The sequence below is a fragment of the Carya illinoinensis genome, chromosome 4 (genome assembly GCF_018687715.1).
Source record: "Carya illinoinensis cultivar Pawnee chromosome 4, C.illinoinensisPawnee_v1, whole genome shotgun sequence".
In the NCBI taxonomy this organism is placed as follows: domain Eukaryota; kingdom Viridiplantae; phylum Streptophyta; class Magnoliopsida; order Fagales; family Juglandaceae; genus Carya; species Carya illinoinensis.
In genome coordinates, this window is record NC_056755.1 from 44,139,535 (window position 1) to 44,156,899 (window position 17,365).

Below are 17,365 nucleotides of genomic sequence, written 5' to 3' on the forward strand. Positions count from 1 at the left end.
AACAAGGGGATCATTTCGGTATAGATAATGGGAAAACAGCAAATATTAATGATTTTATTAAAGGCTAATAAGAAGTACCTTATTATTGTTAGGTTTATGGAGCTTGATTTGTGAGTTGAGAAAATACTTAAAGGAAAGTTTGCTCGATAATAGGGCAGTGGGTTGTTTGAGCGAAACTTAGACAAAAAATTAATTTGCTCGAGAGAACGTCAAATAGAGAATTTTCTCGAGCGAATAATCCAAAATTAATCTCTCTCTCTCTTTTTTTAGGATTTCCACCACATGCCTATGTATATGTAATTATATATGTGATTCCTTTGAGCAATGGGTAGCTCTAAACAACTTATATGGAAGCATTCCCGGCCCCTAATAAAAATACCACAGTGCTTATTGGAATTCCATAATGGGAAGGATTCACTTGTATATATTTTGTGTTTTAGTTTAATTTTTGTTTTAGACTTAAGTTTGTAATTCCGTTTAATTTTCATTAAATATCACTACTTGCCAGCGAAAATATATATATATATATGTTTTGAATGAGTCATGTTGAGCAGTGTGAAACAGAGAGAAAAGTGAGTGAGGCAACCCTTGCGAGTGAGAGATTATATTGCTCTTTAGTGTTCCTACTTTTTTCTAAATAAAATCTTATTCAAATCCGTAGATATAGGCACATTACTAAACCGCATAGACCTTGTCATGTCGAGTGATTATTAATTTTTCTTGTTGACTGTTACTTGTCTATAGCATTGTTGGTGTGAACTTGATGGGTGTTTTTAGCTACAACATTAAAGTTTATAAATTTTCCAAGCATATATAATTACAGCTAACAGTGAGAGTAGAATGGCTGGTGTCACAGTTGAAAGTTTAGGAGGGAGGGGGGGCCGGGGCGGTGGTTAAAAGTACTGAAAAATGAAAACGAGAGTAATTTTTAAACTTGATTAGCATGAGTGAATGATGGTCAGGTCATGATCAGGTCCCCTACATACCTAACTGCACAAAGCACAGAAGCACACAACCAAAGGAAGATGATGACTTGCATGGAAAATGGTCTCCATTTTTGGCCCTATATACGTGCCAACCAAAAGCTTAGAAACAGGTCGATAAATTTTTTAAAAAAGAAAAAAAATAGTACAACCTCATTGCCAGCCCCGCCTTTTGCATTATTACCAAACATGCTAACATTATTCAGTGAAATGGGGTACTGTCAAATCCCAAGATTCCCTCTCTTAATTTCTCTCTCTTATGAACTCGATCGAGTCCTCTATACGCCTATATAAAGCACTGTCATTGAACACCTTTTCATCTCCAAGTGTTCTGATCTCTACTTCTTACACTAAACTCATCTTGCTTCTATTTATCTTTTTAGTACGTACGTAGTTCAGTTTACACTTCCCTTGGGTGTTCAAATGGCTACTGTTGAGGTAATTCATTGATCAAGTTGTAGCTAAACTCTTGTTTATGAACGGATCATCTCTGCAGTCATGCCCTCTGCCACTAGACTAGTTCTTTTAACATTATTTGTAAAACTTTAGTTCTGTACGTGGTCATGTATGCATATGCTTTAAGCCATCTCTTTAAGGAAAATCAGTTTTGTTTTCCATGAAAAGCCAACTAAAGCTTGAGAAAAACTGAGTATACATGGCAATCGAGACTCACCGTCTAGTTTTATTTACATCAGTTCCGATCCGTTTCAACTTTCAAGGTTGATGTAGAAAAAACACCCCTTTGTGGAGTACTAGTTGAGGAGCTATCTAACTTAAACTGCAACGCCAGTAGAAAGTATGTGTACAAAAATCTACCTTCTTATGCTCTTTGAGATAGGAAACTCTAATTAACAAATTTTTTTTATCAATTGATATTTCATTTACTACGTACTGTTTGCTTCAAACCTGATCAGAAGTACCCTTGTTAATTAGCAATTCGATCCGTTTCATTAATAAGTCAAATGATCGTTGGCTCTTCAGGTTGCATCGGCAAAGACATCCCTCCCAGAGGATACAACTCATGAGGAATCACCACTCAAGGCTCAGGAGATCACTACCACTGTCAAGGAAGAGGTGGTGACTGCACCACCTGCACCTGAGTCCACCCCAGAGGAGCCGAAGGGAGAAGAAGAGACCGTGGCCGTATCTGAGCCAACCGAGGCAGTATCTGAGGCAGTTGTGGCTCCAGAACCTGAAGCCCCAGCCGACACTGAGACAAAGGAGGTTGCAGAAGAGACCAAGGTTGTGATTGAGAAGCCAACAGTTGCGAAGACCGATGAGGAGACCCCGAAGGAAACACCAGAGCCTGTTGCTGAGGAGACTAAAGAATCAAGTGATTCTGGTGAGGCTCCAGCACCAGAACCAAAGCCAGAAACAGAAGCTGAAGTTCCAAAGGAGGAGGTTGTTAAGGAAGAAGAGAAGCCAGTTGAAGGTGAGGAGAAAGTTGGCACAGAAGAAGCACCTGTGGTGAAGGCTGAGTAATATAATTATGTCCAGGAACTGTGCTTTGGTTGAAATTTGTGTTATTTGGTCATCTCTAGGTTGCATGTCAAAGGGGAGTTGTTGTTGTTGTAGTTTAGCAGTTTAATAATGATGATCATGGAGGAAGCTGGAAGCAGGGTATGGGACCTAAACTTATGGCTCACGAGATCCAACAAATCCCCACTTTCCATATGGCAGACTGGCAGTGAGAATTTGTGAACCATAATATATAATAACTACTACTTCATTCGTTTTCTAATTTCTCTACCTATACATATAAGATAGCGGTTTTAAAAAATAATAAAATCTACTATTAAAAATTTATATTTATTCAATTTTTTCAAAATTATTGCACTGTCGCTCCACGACTGCAAAATATTTATTTCTCCACAATATGACTGCTGTGGCATTTGCTCCAAGCACGAAATCTACACTCCTTCGAAGTCTATACGGAGTGTTACAGGATACACTCCAACAAGAGTTTTATTTCGTATAAATAAAAACGTATACTAATTTATAAATTAATATTGATTCATCTATATTTAAAATTTACATTAGTATTATTTTAAATAAAATATATTTTTTGATCAATCACATTAAATTAATATATATATTAATACGTAATTATACTTAGAACTATATTTTTCCCACCAACAATATCTCACTGGCCGGGAGAGTATTTCGCCAACTCGAATTTATAAAATCTGATTGTGATATCATTTGTCAAACTGTGAACTATCAATTCCTGTTTTAAGCATAATCGCAAAGAGCCATATTTTAGGCACAACTCAAGAGGCTCATTATTCGCCTGTATAATCTCTAGGCCCAGCTCGGTTCAGACCGGCCCAGCTCAGTTCAATCCTGAGTCTGACATCGAAATTCTTAATTCAAGACGAATGCAAACAATAAACCCACGTCAATAAGCCAGAGTGATATCAGATATGACCACTGAACCAGTGAGTAAAATGTGGCTAAAATTTCGCTTCAAGTTTTTTTTTTTTGACATTTTTATCGTTTAATGTTTTTCCTCTTTCTTCAACGGTGACTGCAACCGATCCAACTGCTTCAACGTTTCATTTTTCTCGCAAAACCAAAATGGCCTCAGTAATGTTCGCACAATCAGCAATAACAAGAGGCAGAGATGAAGTATATGTAGTAGCTGTTCCTCTAAGGGCCACAAAAGGACCAGCCCAGTTGCTTATGTATGCTGCCTACTCTCTCAATCTCTGGGATTTGCAGCATTTTATGGTTCTCATCAAACCCTCCTTGCCACTTCCTTCTTCTCAGGTTCTTTTCCCTGCAATTTCCACCCTGGTTTTTTTCTTTCTTCTTGATTCGGTGCTAAAAGTGATAAAAAATCTTCCCTGGGTTATCTTAGCATTTCATTACTCGGGACTTTGAATGATGGATATGTTATTGTCTAAGTTCAATTTTCCTTTTGGGAAATAGGAATTGAGTCGCTCTGAGTCTCTCCTATTCAATCCTGGTATGGGTTTCTGATATTGTTTCTGTTTTGGTTTGTTTTTGACAATTTTGCTTGTGATAGCACTCCCTTTGTGTGGGAGTGCATAATTTGAAATAATACTCATACTCAATATTGCAAAGATTGATTCTTTAGTTTCTTTAAATTTTTCCAACATTAAGGATTAATTTTCTTTTTCTTTTCTTTTTCCATGGCATGATATCCATGTTCTCATCTGTCGTGGAAATTATTATGAAGAGCTTATACTAAGAAGCGTCACTCATTTATTTTAAGCACTCCCATCCTTAATATACCTTGGAAAAAGCTTGCTTCGTGCTGTATAAGTTGGATGTTTAGAGGTGGACTGAGACGTTAACTTCATTCTGTGTTAGGAATTCATCTAGCGACTTAGAGAAATTAGAAAGTGTGACTTCACTGTGCTAAATCTTTTTGCATTATAGCATTGAAAATGTTTTAATCCGATTGATTCTCTTTTCAGGCCTTGGTTTTTGACTTCCAACCTCAAGATCCTGAAAATATATATGTGGCTCTTGATGTTATATCCGGTAGAGCAGTACCAGGTTAGGCCTAAATCGTACCATAACTTTCATGCCTGACTGGTTCTGCTTGATGTGCTGATGTATGATTATTGAATCTCATTAGAATGTGGATTTTCCGTAACCTTTTATGATGCAAATTGCAATACCTAAAATGGTGTAGAACACTTGGACCTGTCTATTATGTGTGGCTAGAACACTTGCAATATCTTACCCTTACTCACCACTTGTCCCAAAAGGTTAAGCTGATGGGAAGATGTAGATTTTATTATTTATTTTATATCTTAACAAGTAACAACTGTTTGGTCCAACAATTTGACATAGATTTTTTATAAACTGAATGCTAGACTTAACATATCTTTTTCTATTAGGAGTTATTCTTATGAGAAAGTTGAAAAATCTACCAAGAAGGAAATGCTGGTATGTTGGATCTTTGCCAGTGGATGCGGTAGATATGGCATGTAATTTCAATAAAAGCTGGGAAACTGATTTGAGGGTCGGTCAACATGACTGTCGAGATTATACCAATGGTAATAGCATATCTGTGGTCCTACTTTTGTGTGTGTGTGTGTGTGTGTGTACTCTTATCCAAAGGGCAATTTGAGAAGAATTTAGTGTCTGCAAAAGTGTCAGCCATACCTTTTTTTTTTTTTTTTGTTCTTTTGCATAGTAGAATATCATTAACGTTTTGGTGGAGTTTAGAGTTTAGATGATTCATCCAGATCTTACATCTCAATATTTTTCAATTCTACCCTTCCTTTAATTACTTATTGTCAACTTGGAAGGATTGGTCGAGTACCTCACTGGCCAAAAAGATGTTTTGGAGTGCTTGAGAAGCAGCTAGCACTGGTGGTCTGGGGTAACCAATCAACTCGTGAGGCTATTTTACAACAGACAATGTTCTATCATTTTCTTCAAGGGTGTATACCGATCAAATGATATACCATGTTCTTTCACAAGGTATATTCAGTCTCTCATTTCTAACTACTATTTGTGTGCACGTGTGTTGCTTTGGGGAGTGACCACAATATGATGCCATACAGTGGATATATGTAGACTACAATTGATGCCTTAAAATGGATGGTATTAAAAAGCAGGACACTTAAGACACACCAATGACTATTTATAATCCGCTGTGGGGAAAAAGGTTATATTTAAGGAAAAAAGGGACCCTCCCAGACTAGGAAAGCCTGTATTTGACTAGAGTGTATGGGAGATGGTAGATACTAAAATGAAATCTTGGGAGAGAAGATTGAAGATGTTGGCGTGGATGAACATGAGCAAAGGTCGTTGAAGGCTATTGCATCCAAAACTATATACTGTAATAACTAATTTGGATTTCAAATTTACGACTTAACTCTTCATGGGGCATCAAATGCCACTTTCAGATGTTCATAATCACATACATTATAGGTATTGGTGATAGATATTGCAAATAAACAGGGAAAAAAAAAGTCCCGCGCATTGCAGTAAGAACGCAAACTCACAGGGAAAGAAGCATCTACTTCTCCTTTTTAGAATTTCAAGCATCAACGGAGGTGTCAATCCAGTAAAGGTTACCCACATGTACAACTGCTCGAAACCACTTCGGTATTTTCTGAAACATAACGTCTTTATTTTCCACTTATTGCATCATATGAGATCAGAGATCTGCTTTTGCACTCCCACAAGATCTCACCGCCGGTCTTCAAGAGGCATAAAACTCGAATTAACAAACCTTCTTTTCGAAGTGATCTTCAAAATCTCAAAATATTGGTCCTCATCCTTTTCAAGTCCAATAGGCACGTAGTTTCCTATACAGAATTTCTTGTTCCAAGACTCACCCACACCATACTTTTTCAGCACCCATATCTCTAGTATCTCGTAGTTGCAATAAACTGCAGCAGAAAGACAACTTCCTATTATAACCACCTAATGATATCTATGCATGTTTAAAGCAATGCGTACAATCAAGTGTTGGACCTCTTGAAATTGGTCGTCTGCTAAGTCAAACGAGATGATGCTGCACCTTGGGCTGTATCTACGTGGTCGAGTGACCCAATGAAGTCTTCCATTAATTAAGGGTACTTGTGATGGCGGGTAAAGATGCATGTTAGTCTACCTTTCCCTTACTTCTCCAGGTTGAGCCCCCAAGGGTGAAATTTTGAACCTCTCAATTCATATTAGTGAGTCTAAACCCACGTTGGTAGTCTCCGTCTGCATTCTTATAATACACTATCTTAATCTTGTATTCCTTGGTTGTGGCATGAAACCCGAATCCAAAAACCAGCTCTTGATTCAAAGACTGTATGGATTTAGGGAGCACTTGATAATTCCAGGAGAAGGTATTGTATGTAGAGTGCATCACTACACAATGGATCAGATAAGCTGAGCAAACCGTTACATGAGCCTACAACATCAAACTCAGGCATCGTAACCGAGAAAGGCACATGAAGCTTTTTCACCTTTTCCTTCTTGTCGATGCAAGCAGGGAGCTCTACAAAGTAAAGCTGGTTTCTGATTAGATAATCACAGTGGAAGATGAGGCATGGATTGCTCTCACGCATGCGTGTGCTGTGCATATTAACAAGATCAGGATTTTGTAATAACATGCGCCAACCTTTGCATATAGACTTGAATTGTACTAAAAACGAAACAGGAAGCCCTGAAACTATATTCAGGATGAGTTCGGGTGGGAGACTTTCCATTCCGGCTGTTGGTGGTTCCCTTCTAGCTTGCTTCTCTTTCTTTCAAGGTCTCTTTCCAAGTCCGAGTCCATGACAATGTGAAGGTTTACAATACAAAGGAAAAACAAGAGCAAAGATCCCGAGGGAAGACAGCACCCAAAAAAGTCTGCAGTAAAATGGCATGATAAGAGTTAATATTCGAAGAGGAGGAAACCACAAGCAAAGTATGTAAGAGCCAAAGCTGAAATATTTTATTGGAAAAAGGTTGGTGTTTGCCATCATTACAGTGAAAATGAAACAAAGTTCTTTGTCAATGAATTGGTGGCCTTATTGACAATGACCCACCCGTAATCTCAAGAGTCAAAAGTGGCGTTTGTACTCTGGTGTGGCATCTTTCCTTGTATATTATTCCGTCACAGAAAAAAAGTATTACCTCATATTCACCACTTTTTAGGGGTTTATGTAACTTTATAGTCAGTTTCGTATTTTGGTATCACTGAGAATGTTATTGTCATGAAACTTGAGGCTGGCTCTAGGGATCATTTTTCTCCAAGTTTTTTAATAGGCATTCTCCCAATAGAAACGTGAATGCCTCTTGGACCCGCTTGGGATCACTGAGAATCTGAGATCAATCGACCCTGGAAGGCTGATCACGACATACCTGAGATTGCTAAAAAGTTATTCTGCACACACAAGGGTGCAGCTCTGCTTGAAGGGAGTCTTTCCTAAACAAAAGGGTCCAGCGGTTCATAAGACTAGCCTCGGGTTAACACGTTGGTTCTCATGAGACGTAGGGCACGATGGACGTCTCAATTTCCCTAAGGATAAAAATCTCTTCAACAGAAGTGTACCCTTTTGGTAAAAGATGCAAGGAGCGAAACGACGTTCACCAAGCTCCATGGAATTGCAAAGTTTCCTTGTAGCTCATGTTCTCGAACCATTCACTTAATTGGGTATAAAGAAGTTGACGATTTGTATAAAGATTGTCCTAAATTGAATGGCTGAATATTCTCAAGCCAGAACAACAGGAGCATTGTTTGATCGGTCACTTCGGTGGATCAAAGAAAAATTAAGGCATTTTCGTTTATGATTGACTGATCATGTGTGCGTAACTTTTATTAGTTCTGTTGCATCTTCTGTTTATTTCATGTTTAAGGCCTTTTATTTTCCTTTTTCTTTTTATTTTGAACGTGAGTACTGAGTCACTCTTCCTGCTATCTCTATCTCCTAATCCACAAGCCTCTCTCTTTTGTGTCGATCCTCAGATCGCCCCTCCCCACGCCCTTCCCCCTGTTTCCTCAGTCTGGTCCCTGTGTGCTTATCATTTCACAAACATTTTAGTATTCTTGTATAGATCTCTTGATAAACTCCACGTGTCTCTATAACTACTCATGCCTTTTCAACATACAACAAAGTTAGTTTCCTAAATTAATCTTCTAATCAGTATTATTAAAATAGCTACAACCCAAGAGGTGAAGAAAAGAAATAAAATTAGAAAGTACTTCTCAATAATATTATCATGAGGTTTTTATTAATGGAATGTGAAGCAGTAATTGGTAATTGGGTAGAAAAAGAAAATCACTTGTTTGTGTTTTTAAGGATTGCATGCATGTTTGACTACGTACCCTGGAATAATATGATCAGTAATGAGAATTAGGTGTTCGATCTTCAAGCATAGCGCTGATGAAGCAAGCATGTTAATTTGTTCATGTTAAGTCCATAAGCTATGGGTTAGCTGCTGTCGATCCGTTTGTTTTTACTTCTTATATATATACGGAGTTGAACATTTATTATATATATATATATATATATATATATATATGCATTTTGGTCTTCAATGCCGGCGCTGTTAATGCATCATATCAGAATTTATAACATCTGCATGCAAGTCTCTTTCCATCAACACTTTCAACTTCATCACTTCCATAGCCACAATTGATCATCATGTATTTTACGACAAACAAACTGCATTCATGCAAGATTATATATATATATATATATTAACGTAGTGCACAAGATCAAGTTTAATTAAATTTTATTGTAATTTTATTATAATTTAGTTGGGACCTTTTGGAATTTATTTAACCGTACAAGGAGAAGGATTCTGTTTTCCACTGAGCATTGGTTTGATATTAGTACATTGGAAAGTAGGGCGGCCGTCTTTTCCATGGTATTGGATGTCTATGTCACTTAACAGCACCTTCTGACATGGTACTGCCTTACTGCAAACAAGCGTCACTGCCTCCCTAGTATTAGCTGTACCTTTTATGTTCTTGAAGGTGACGTCGCTGATCTTGACCTTGGAGGGACTCTAGTAGTTCAAACATACACCATCAAATTAAAGTATTAGTAGTATTCATAAAGTTTGAACATTAAGAAGTCAACAACAAATCAAAACCTAACTAGTAGTTTGATATGATATTGTAAGTACGTACTTGTGCTTTGCACTGATTCCATGGGCAGTATGCTTGATTTACGTAGATAGGCCTGTCGACATTCTTCATGAGGAGATTCTCGAAGTGGATATTAGAGGCAGTGCCAGAATAGGAATTAGGCCATGTCTTGATCCTCACGCCATTCTGTGTGTTTGTCAGTGTGCAATCAACAACTTTGACTCCAACCACAGGTTCTTCATTCGAATACTTGCCAAGACTTCCAACGCTGATTCCATGGCCAGGTCCACAAGTTACTCTTTGGACAAGTATATCCCGACTGCCATCACCAATGGAGACACAATCATCACCAGTTGCAATCTTTGTATCGATTATCCTGATTCCAGATGATCGCCCAATATGGATTCCATCGGTGTTGGGACTAGTTCTAGGTGCTATGATATTTACGTGTTGGAAGGTAACATTTTTGCAACCCAACAAATTAATGTGGAATTGTTTGCTATCCAAAGATGTTATGCCCTGAATCAGTCCGTTGCTGATGAAATCAAACCTGAGACTCTGTACATGATGATCAAAGTAGATTATGAATAAGCGCGCGCGTACGTACTTCTTTACAGGTAAAAGGAAGAAAAAATGTTGAGAAAAATATATTAATTGAAGTTATTGGAAATGAAGTACGTAGTACTTACGATGGGAAGGTCACCGCAGTATTTGATACCAGAACACGATCGCTTTCCCCAAACGCTGCTGCCTTTACCATCAAAAGTTCCACCGCCAGACAAAGTGAAGCCGTTAATGCGTTGAAAATTGACCCAACTTCCTGACTTGAAGTAGCTGCGATCGCCTGGGGCTTGTACGGTTCCTTGAATCTGAAACTCGATCCTACCCTTGCACGGTCCATTAAATTGCACTGCCCCCATTCTGTATGTCCCTTTTGGAATCACCACTTTGCTTTTTCCCGCTGTTTGGCAGGCTCCTTGCCAAGCTTTTGTCACAGCCTAATTAATTAAACACCCACAAAATTAAGAACAATTAATTATAATAATGAAAGTACTGATCAATGCATGCATGCATGCATGCATGCAAATATACATAAGTACCTGGGTGATATCTCCATTCGATTTGCCACCGTACTTGGTGATATCAAAGACACCAGATTGGGCATTGGCAGCATATAATGCTAACAACAACAGCAGTGCTACAGTTCCCACATTGATTTTCAAACCCATGATATTATTGGTTTATGAGCTAACATATAAAAAAATAAATAAATTATAAAAATTATTATATATTATTATATATTATATGGGTTTGAAAATACTTTGGGGGAAAGATCCTTAGTTGGCTGAGCATGCAGTTTGGTTTGAATATTTATAGTGAAACACAGAAGCTCATCACCACTAAAATCGCAAACCAACTGCTACCTAATTTTGAATTTGTTTACAAGGTCTGTGCATGGTTTTGCGCAATTATGTGAACGTACTATTTTTAGCCTTCGCGATCGATTCTTCTTCCCATATAATCTTAGTACCGGCCGTGTGCCAACCATGCACATATATTATACCATGCCAAGTAAACCTCATCAGTTGGCGAATTAGCTCTTTGAAACAAATGGATGGATAGCTTTCACTAATTTAATTCCTTCATGAAACAGATTTTGCACACATCCATGACCTAGCTAGCTAGATCCCCCCGTTCACACAGATCATTATGTTGTTATAACAAAAGTTGTTCTAGATTTGTGAAGTTAGCTGGAAGGAGAAGCGGCGCTTGACTAAACCAAATATCATTATTTATTTTAAATTTATCATTTTTAATCACACTTGTTAACATGTTAGATTTGAAGTGATTTTATATATATCTCAATCACTTCAATACATGGCAAGTACTCGAGACATGATAACATATTATGTCTCCATATATATATATATATATATATTATTTCTTTTTAATGATGTGGCTTCACCAAAATTAAATAAAAATTAAATTTAGGAAAAATATAAACTTATTAATATGGATCCCAAAGTTTTTTGTTATACAATATTAAACTTTTTAATAAGGAATTCAAAGTGAAAAATACAAGAAAAACAATTTAAAGTTTATGATTTGTATGAAAAATAGTTGAGATGTGTTATCCTCAAGAGTTCATTCAGCAATAAAATAATTTATTTAAGATCTATATTATACCATTATATGCTTAATATGATATGAAAATATCTAGATTTTGCATGAAACTTGATAAACTAGTTTATATAGTAGAATAAAAGATGACATTCTAAAAGATTACTTGATAATTTCTATGAATAAAATAAATTCTAACTATGTCATTACAAAAATAATAATGGCTTAATATTATTCCATAAAACATTATCTATTGTAAATACTATCAAGTTGCATATAAATTTCATTTTACATTTGAGTCCTTACTAAGTACTTTAGTTACTTTTTGTTTTTAGTCTTTACTATGAGTTAGTTAACTCATTTGTATATAAATAGAAGATAACTCAATGTACAGTTCAAGTTGAATAATATCATATGTATTCTCTCTTCTTTCTTCTTCGATCTTTACTTTCTTGATTGAAGTCGTATCATGGTACCAGAGCAGCAAACCTAGGGTTTTGCTCCGGTTCTGTAAGATTCATTTTTCCATTGCAAGAATGGCTGGTTCCTCCTCTATTTCATCAAATGTAGAGGATTCTAGTTCGTATAATCTCCAAAATGGAGATTCCCCTGGTTCGATTTTGGTCTCCAATCTTCTTACGGGAGACAACTATAATAGTTGGTGTAGATCAATGGAAATGGCTTTGAAGGTCAAGAACAAAATTAACTTTGTCAATGGTGCAGTCCCTCAGCCAGTTGAAACAGATTCCTCATATCCTATATGGGATCAATGTAACAGCATGGTATTATCATGGATTCTTAATTTCGTGGCTAGAGACATTGGGGAGACCATTTTTTGTTTTTGCGAAGATTGCCAAAGATATGTGGGATGAGTTGAAGCATCAGTTTTCTCAAGGCAATGGACCACGGATTTTCCAGCTGCAAAAACAACTCTCTTCTTTATCTCAAGATCAAACCTTAGTGAGTGTCTATTATCGAAAGTTCAAGTGTTTGTGGGATGAACTCATGAACTATAATCAAATGCCTAGTTGCACATGTGTGACATCTAAAAGATGTAGTTGTGGGGCTACTCGTTTGTTTTTAGAATATCAACAACATCAACATGTAATCATGTCTTATGGGGTTGAATGAGGAATTTGCTCATGTTAGGGGTCAAATTTTACTCTTGGAACCCATCCCACCAATTACTAAAGTTTTCTCTTTAGTTGTTCAAGAAGAGAAACAAATGGAGGTTGGCTCCATGGGAAGAGTAGGCTTTGAACCTAATGTAGCTTTCATGAACAAAAAGGTTGAAGGTCCAAAGATTAACATTGGAAAACAACAGTACAGAAGTGAAAAAGATTTGTGCACTCATTGTGGAATGACTAATCACACAGTAGACAAGAGCTACAAACTACACAGATATCCTTCAAGTTTCAAACAAAAAGAAAAGGTTTCATCAACAAACCAACTTATGGATCAACCCTCGAGTACACATTTTGATTAGAATTGCATATCTTTCTCTCAAGAAGAGTATCAACAACTACTAGAATTTATTCAACCACAACCAACTGAACCACCCAAAACCACTCATCAGGCAACTAATTTCATATCCCAATCAAGTCATTTGCCTTCATTTTTAGGTAAAATAGTTTGTCATTCAAGTTTTTCATCTATGTAAAATGAGAATTCAACACATATTTCTAGCACTTTGGATCATAGATGTAGGCGCTACAAACCACATTATTCATTCTATTAGTCTTTTTACCACAATCACCCAAGTTCTTAACATATTTGTTAAATTGCCAAATTGAGAAAATGTTACTATAACGCATCTTGGTACTGTCAATTTATCAAAAGGTTTAGTTTTGAAAGATGTTTTATGTGTTCCAAGTTTTGCATATAATCTTCTTTCAATAACTAAACTTACATTTGATCAGAATTGTTATTTTGTTTTTATGCTTGAGATTTGCTATATACAAGGCCTTATGCCATGGAAAATGATTAGGAAGGGTAGAAAAGCAGCTAGTCTCTAATTCTTGCAACAACCTTCAGTCAGTACAAGTACTACTTCCATACTTTAATCTAGTGTGAATTCCATACATGATTCTAATTACCATATGTGGTACAATAGTCTAGGCCATCCATCATCTTCGAGATTGTTGTTTCTTTCCAAGTCAATTCCAAATTTTACTTCAAATAAATTTGTACATGACCATCATTGTACAATCTGCCCATTGGCAAAATAGAAACGATTATTATTTCCAGTTCATTCTTATAAACCTAGTTCATCTTTCCATTTAATTCATTGTGATATATGAGGTCCCTTTTCAGTACCTACTCATAATGGTTTCAAGTACGTGTTTAACAATTGTTGATGATCATTTTAGATCAACTTCGGTCTACTTAATGAAATCTAAATGTGAGGTTAAACACATTCTTATAGCGTTTTATAATCTGGTTCATACATAGTTTCAACAAACAATAAAATGTATAAGAACGGATAATGGCTTAGAATTTTAAATGAGAGATTTTTTTTCATTTGAAAGGAATTATCCATCAAACCTCTTATGCTGAGACCACTCAACAAAATTTAATTATTGAGAGAAAACATCAGCATCTTTTAAATGTGGCAAAAGCTTTAAAATTTCAATCAAATGTTCCATTAAATTTTTGGGGAGAATGTGTCTTAACAACAACTCACATCATTAATCATATACCATTTCATATTCTCAACAATCAATCACCATAACAGATTCTTTATGGTGATTCCTTCCTATAGTCATTTTAAAGTATTTGGTTGTCTATGTTATGCTTCTACCTTAAGCAATAATAGGTCAAAATTTTCCCCTAGAGCTAGAAAGTGTGTATTTGTTGGTTATCCTTTTGGAATAAAATGATACAAATTGTATGATCTGAACTCTCAATATTTTTTTGTTTCCCGAGATGTGGTCTTTCATGAGCATATATTCCCTTTTTAGACTATAGCTCTTTTACAGCATCTGAGTTGGTATTGTCTCATCCAATTCCAGACCATATGTGATACCCCGTTTTTACGTGTATTTTTACTGAATGAGTTTTTTAATTTAATTAATATATTAGTTCTTTTATTTTAAATTATTGTATTTTAATTGGTTTTATTTTAGTTTGATGTGGTGTTTAATTTATTTTAGTCGTTTTATGTTTTTAAAATCGTTTTCGTCGGATCAATTTTTGGTTTTCGGAGGTGAGGACTGGACCTCATTTTCTTTATCTATCTTTTTCTTTTTCCCTTTTTCCTTTTTTCTTTTTTCTTTTCCTCGTTTCCTTTTTCTTTCTTTTTCTTCTTCTTCTTTTTTTCCTTCTCCTCTCCCGCGCGCACGTCTCTCTTCCTCTCTTCCCGTCGCCGTCCAACCGAGCTGCCTAGAACCACCGCTGCCGGCTGGCGTGGCCGACACCTCCCACCCAGAAAAACCCCCCTCTGGCCGGTGAACACCCGCACAAAAAATCAGTCCCATCTGAGCCGCCGTTAACCCCCTAGAGCCCCATATTTCCGCACGTTTTTGAGCCATTTCTAGCGTCGTCGCTCCACCTTCGGCCACCACCTCTTCACCACTTCATCCCCTACCTCTTGCCATCCTAACCCACCCATTTCCGGCCCCAATCCATTGCCGGAGCAGCTCCCACGAGCTCAACTCCGATCAGCCCCTTTTTGTACTTCCATTGCCGTTTCCACCGCCACCCACGGCCAAAACTCACTTCCTTTAACTTTATAAACATCTCTAGACCATTGCTTATCAATTTCGTGTCTTGGTTTGTCGCCATTCGAAAGTGGATAATTTATAACCCACTGCCACAGTGTAAAATATACTGTTATGTTGCTTTTTCTCCACTGTTTGCAACCTCGTGAGTTTTCAAAAAATACCTTATAGCGCTGTAAGTATTTTTCAAACTCTATTTTAGATTTAAATGTATTTTTGCTCTTACAATAAATTATTGGACTGGTTGGTTGATTCCGGACTGAGTCCGAGGAGTTCGGGGGTCGGATGGATTGAGGACGGAGTTGTTTGGTTGATGTTGATATTTGTTGGAGTTATTTGTGCCTTGATGTTTGCATTGTATAGTGCACGCATGTTTATGTTTTCAAAAGGGAAAACCGGGTTTTCGTGTAGATGCATGCATGTACATGTGTTTGTAAAATGAAAACTGGGCTTGTAAGCGAGAAATGTTTTTTTGGTATATGTGAACGGTTGGTCTGACTGGTTCGAGTTAGAGGCACGTGTAGGAATGGTGATAGAATCCCGCCTGAGGTTCCCGCCTACGGTGCACGCGGCGTAGGGATGGTGGTAAGTAGGGACGGTGGTAGAATCCCGCCTGTGATTCCCGCCTATTGTGCACGCGTAGGGACGGTGGTGAGCAGGGATGGTGGTAGAGTCCCACCTGCGATTCTCACCTACAGTGCTCTGGTGGTTTGGTTTTTGGGCCATTATCTGGGATAATGGTGAGGTTATGTTTAAAGGATATGTTTTGGGCCAAAATGAGATTTTGGCGTGCGTGGAAAAATGTGTTTTATGGGTTATGTGCATTGCATTCTTTCATGCATATTGTTTGAGTTTAATATATATTTTTTATCTAGTGGCGTTTAGATCTTACTTACCTGCGGCACCATTTTTGGTATCGTAGATTTTGATGCAGAGATCGAGGAGGAGGAGGAGGCTGAGCCTGAGGAGGCGGCTCCGCCGGAGTATTGATTTGGAGTTATGCTTCTAGTTTGGTTTGAAACTATATTTGTGGTTTGTAATATTTTATTATGTACGTTTTGAACGGGTTTGTATTAAACATAGAAAAATTCTAGTACTTAGTTATATGACTTTGTTTATCCGTTGCGTGTTTTCTTTTACACACTTGTTGCTGTACACACATTTGGCACTTGGCGATAGGGTGGTGACTTGTGTTGTCATTATCTGGACGTCTCGATTTTTCCGTGTCCGTACGTGAGATTTGGGGGCGTCACACCATATATCACAATCATCAAATATTTCAGATGACAGTGGTTTGTCTAATAATTCCTATTCCATATCAGATTCTATTACCTCTACACCAAAATCCTTCACTCTTTCAAACCAGATTCTAGATATTCCTCCATTACAATATATAAACCATTTTCCTCCTCTTAGAAGGTCTATTAGATAGCACAAAGCTCATGACTATTTGCAAAATTATCATTGCAATTTAGCTTCTTCAGCAGCTTCTACCTCTACCATATCATCTCTTGGCTCCTCTAATATAACTTCAAGTAATAAATATAACATTTCTGAATTTTTATCATATGAGCATTCATATCCTTTTCAAAAAGCCTTTAGTATCTCTATCTCATCCTAAAAAGAACATGAATTTTACCATCAAGTTGTTAACCATCCTCATTGGAAAGATGCTATGTCCATTGAGTTAGCTGCCTTAGAATTAAATAATACCTAGACTCTCAATAACCCCCCACCAAATAAAAATCCTATCAGTTGTAAATAGGGGGAGTTCGGTTCGGTCCACCCTAGACATTTTTTTTTTAATTTTTAATTTTTTATCCAATGACATTTTGTTTAATACTTATGTAATTATATTATGATATATTTAACATATATACATATAGTATACTATTATATATATATTAGTAATATGCTAATACTTAGGCCTGTGCATAAAATGGCCTGGCCCGACCAATCCGAAAGATTCGACTTGGGCCCAC

The 17,365-nt window shown here is 36.9% G+C and overlaps 4 protein-coding genes across 11 annotated transcripts; 2 read left to right on the forward strand and 2 right to left on the reverse strand.

Annotated features, from left to right (window-relative positions):
• The first annotated feature begins 1,264 nt into the window (after positions 1-1,264).
• Positions 1,265-2,724, forward strand: LOC122306124 (major latex allergen Hev b 5-like). The gene is made up of 2 exons (XM_043118532.1): positions 1,265-1,421; positions 1,965-2,724. Exons 1-2 carry the CDS (start codon positions 1,407-1,409, stop codon positions 2,463-2,465), a joined length of 516 nt encoding a protein of 171 aa, XP_042974466.1. The 5' UTR covers positions 1,265-1,406; the 3' UTR covers positions 2,466-2,724.
• A 554-nt stretch (positions 2,725-3,278) lies between these two features.
• Positions 3,279-8,249, forward strand: LOC122306125. Of its 8 annotated transcripts, none has more exons than XR_006241450.1 (6): positions 3,428-3,752; positions 4,427-4,508; positions 4,856-5,014; positions 5,270-5,444; positions 5,928-6,074; positions 6,422-8,249. XR_006241450.1 is itself a non-coding variant. In XM_043118534.1 (4 exons), exons 2-4 carry the CDS (start codon positions 3,573-3,575, stop codon positions 5,086-5,088), a joined length of 495 nt encoding a protein of 164 aa, XP_042974468.1. In that variant the 5' UTR covers positions 3,279-3,421; positions 3,571-3,572; the 3' UTR covers positions 5,089-5,199. The 8 variants fall into 8 exon arrangements, 3 of the variants coding, with proteins under 3 accessions (XP_042974468.1, XP_042974469.1, XP_042974467.1); XR_006241453.1 differs by having other exon boundaries at positions 6,783-8,249; XR_006241449.1 differs by having other exon boundaries at positions 5,928-8,249.
• Positions 6,159-7,171, reverse strand: LOC122306552 (F-box protein At3g07870-like). Its single transcript, XM_043118976.1, has 2 exons — positions 6,862-7,171; positions 6,159-6,361 (listed from the first exon to the last, which is right to left on the reverse strand). Exons 1-2 carry the CDS (start codon positions 7,169-7,171, stop codon positions 6,159-6,161), a joined length of 513 nt encoding a protein of 170 aa, XP_042974910.1.
• Positions 8,250-9,173: 924 nt separating the features above from the next.
• On the reverse strand, positions 9,174-10,889 carry LOC122306123 (exopolygalacturonase-like). Its single transcript, XM_043118531.1, has 4 exons — positions 10,644-10,889; positions 10,233-10,541; positions 9,586-10,101; positions 9,174-9,461 (listed from the first exon to the last, which is right to left on the reverse strand). The coding sequence occupies exons 1-4, from the start codon at positions 10,770-10,772 to the stop codon at positions 9,228-9,230; spliced, it is 1,188 nt and encodes a 395-aa protein (XP_042974465.1). The 5' UTR covers positions 10,773-10,889; the 3' UTR covers positions 9,174-9,227.
• Positions 10,890-17,365: the final 6,476 nt, after the last annotated feature.

Coding starts and splice junctions, on each gene's coding strand:
- LOC122306125 (XM_043118533.1), top strand. CDS start 3,561: ATGGCCTCAGTAATGTTCGCACAATCAGCAATAACAAGAGGCAGAGAT. Junction 3,753..4,426: donor TGCCACTTCCTTCTTCTCAG/GTTCTTTTCCCT, acceptor TTCTCTTTTCAG/GCCTTGGTTTTTGACTTCCA. Junction 4,509..4,855: donor ATCCGGTAGAGCAGTACCAG/GTTAGGCCTAAA, acceptor TTTTTCTATTAG/GAGTTATTCTTATGAGAAAG.
- LOC122306552 (XM_043118976.1), bottom strand. CDS start 7,171: ATGGAAAGTCTCCCACCCGAACTCATCCTGAATATAGTTTCAGGGCTT. Junction 6,362..6,861: donor TGTTGTAGGCTCATGTAACG/GTTTGCTCAGCT, acceptor TTTCTGCTGCAG/TTTATTGCAACTACGAGATA.
- LOC122306123 (XM_043118531.1), bottom strand. CDS start 10,772: ATGGGTTTGAAAATCAATGTGGGAACTGTAGCACTGCTGTTGTTGTTA. Junction 10,102..10,232: donor ACTGCGGTGACCTTCCCATC/GTAAGTACTACG, acceptor CATCATGTACAG/AGTCTCAGGTTTGATTTCAT. Junction 9,462..9,585: donor GGAATCAGTGCAAAGCACAA/GTACGTACTTAC, acceptor TTGAACTACTAG/AGTCCCTCCAAGGTCAAGAT.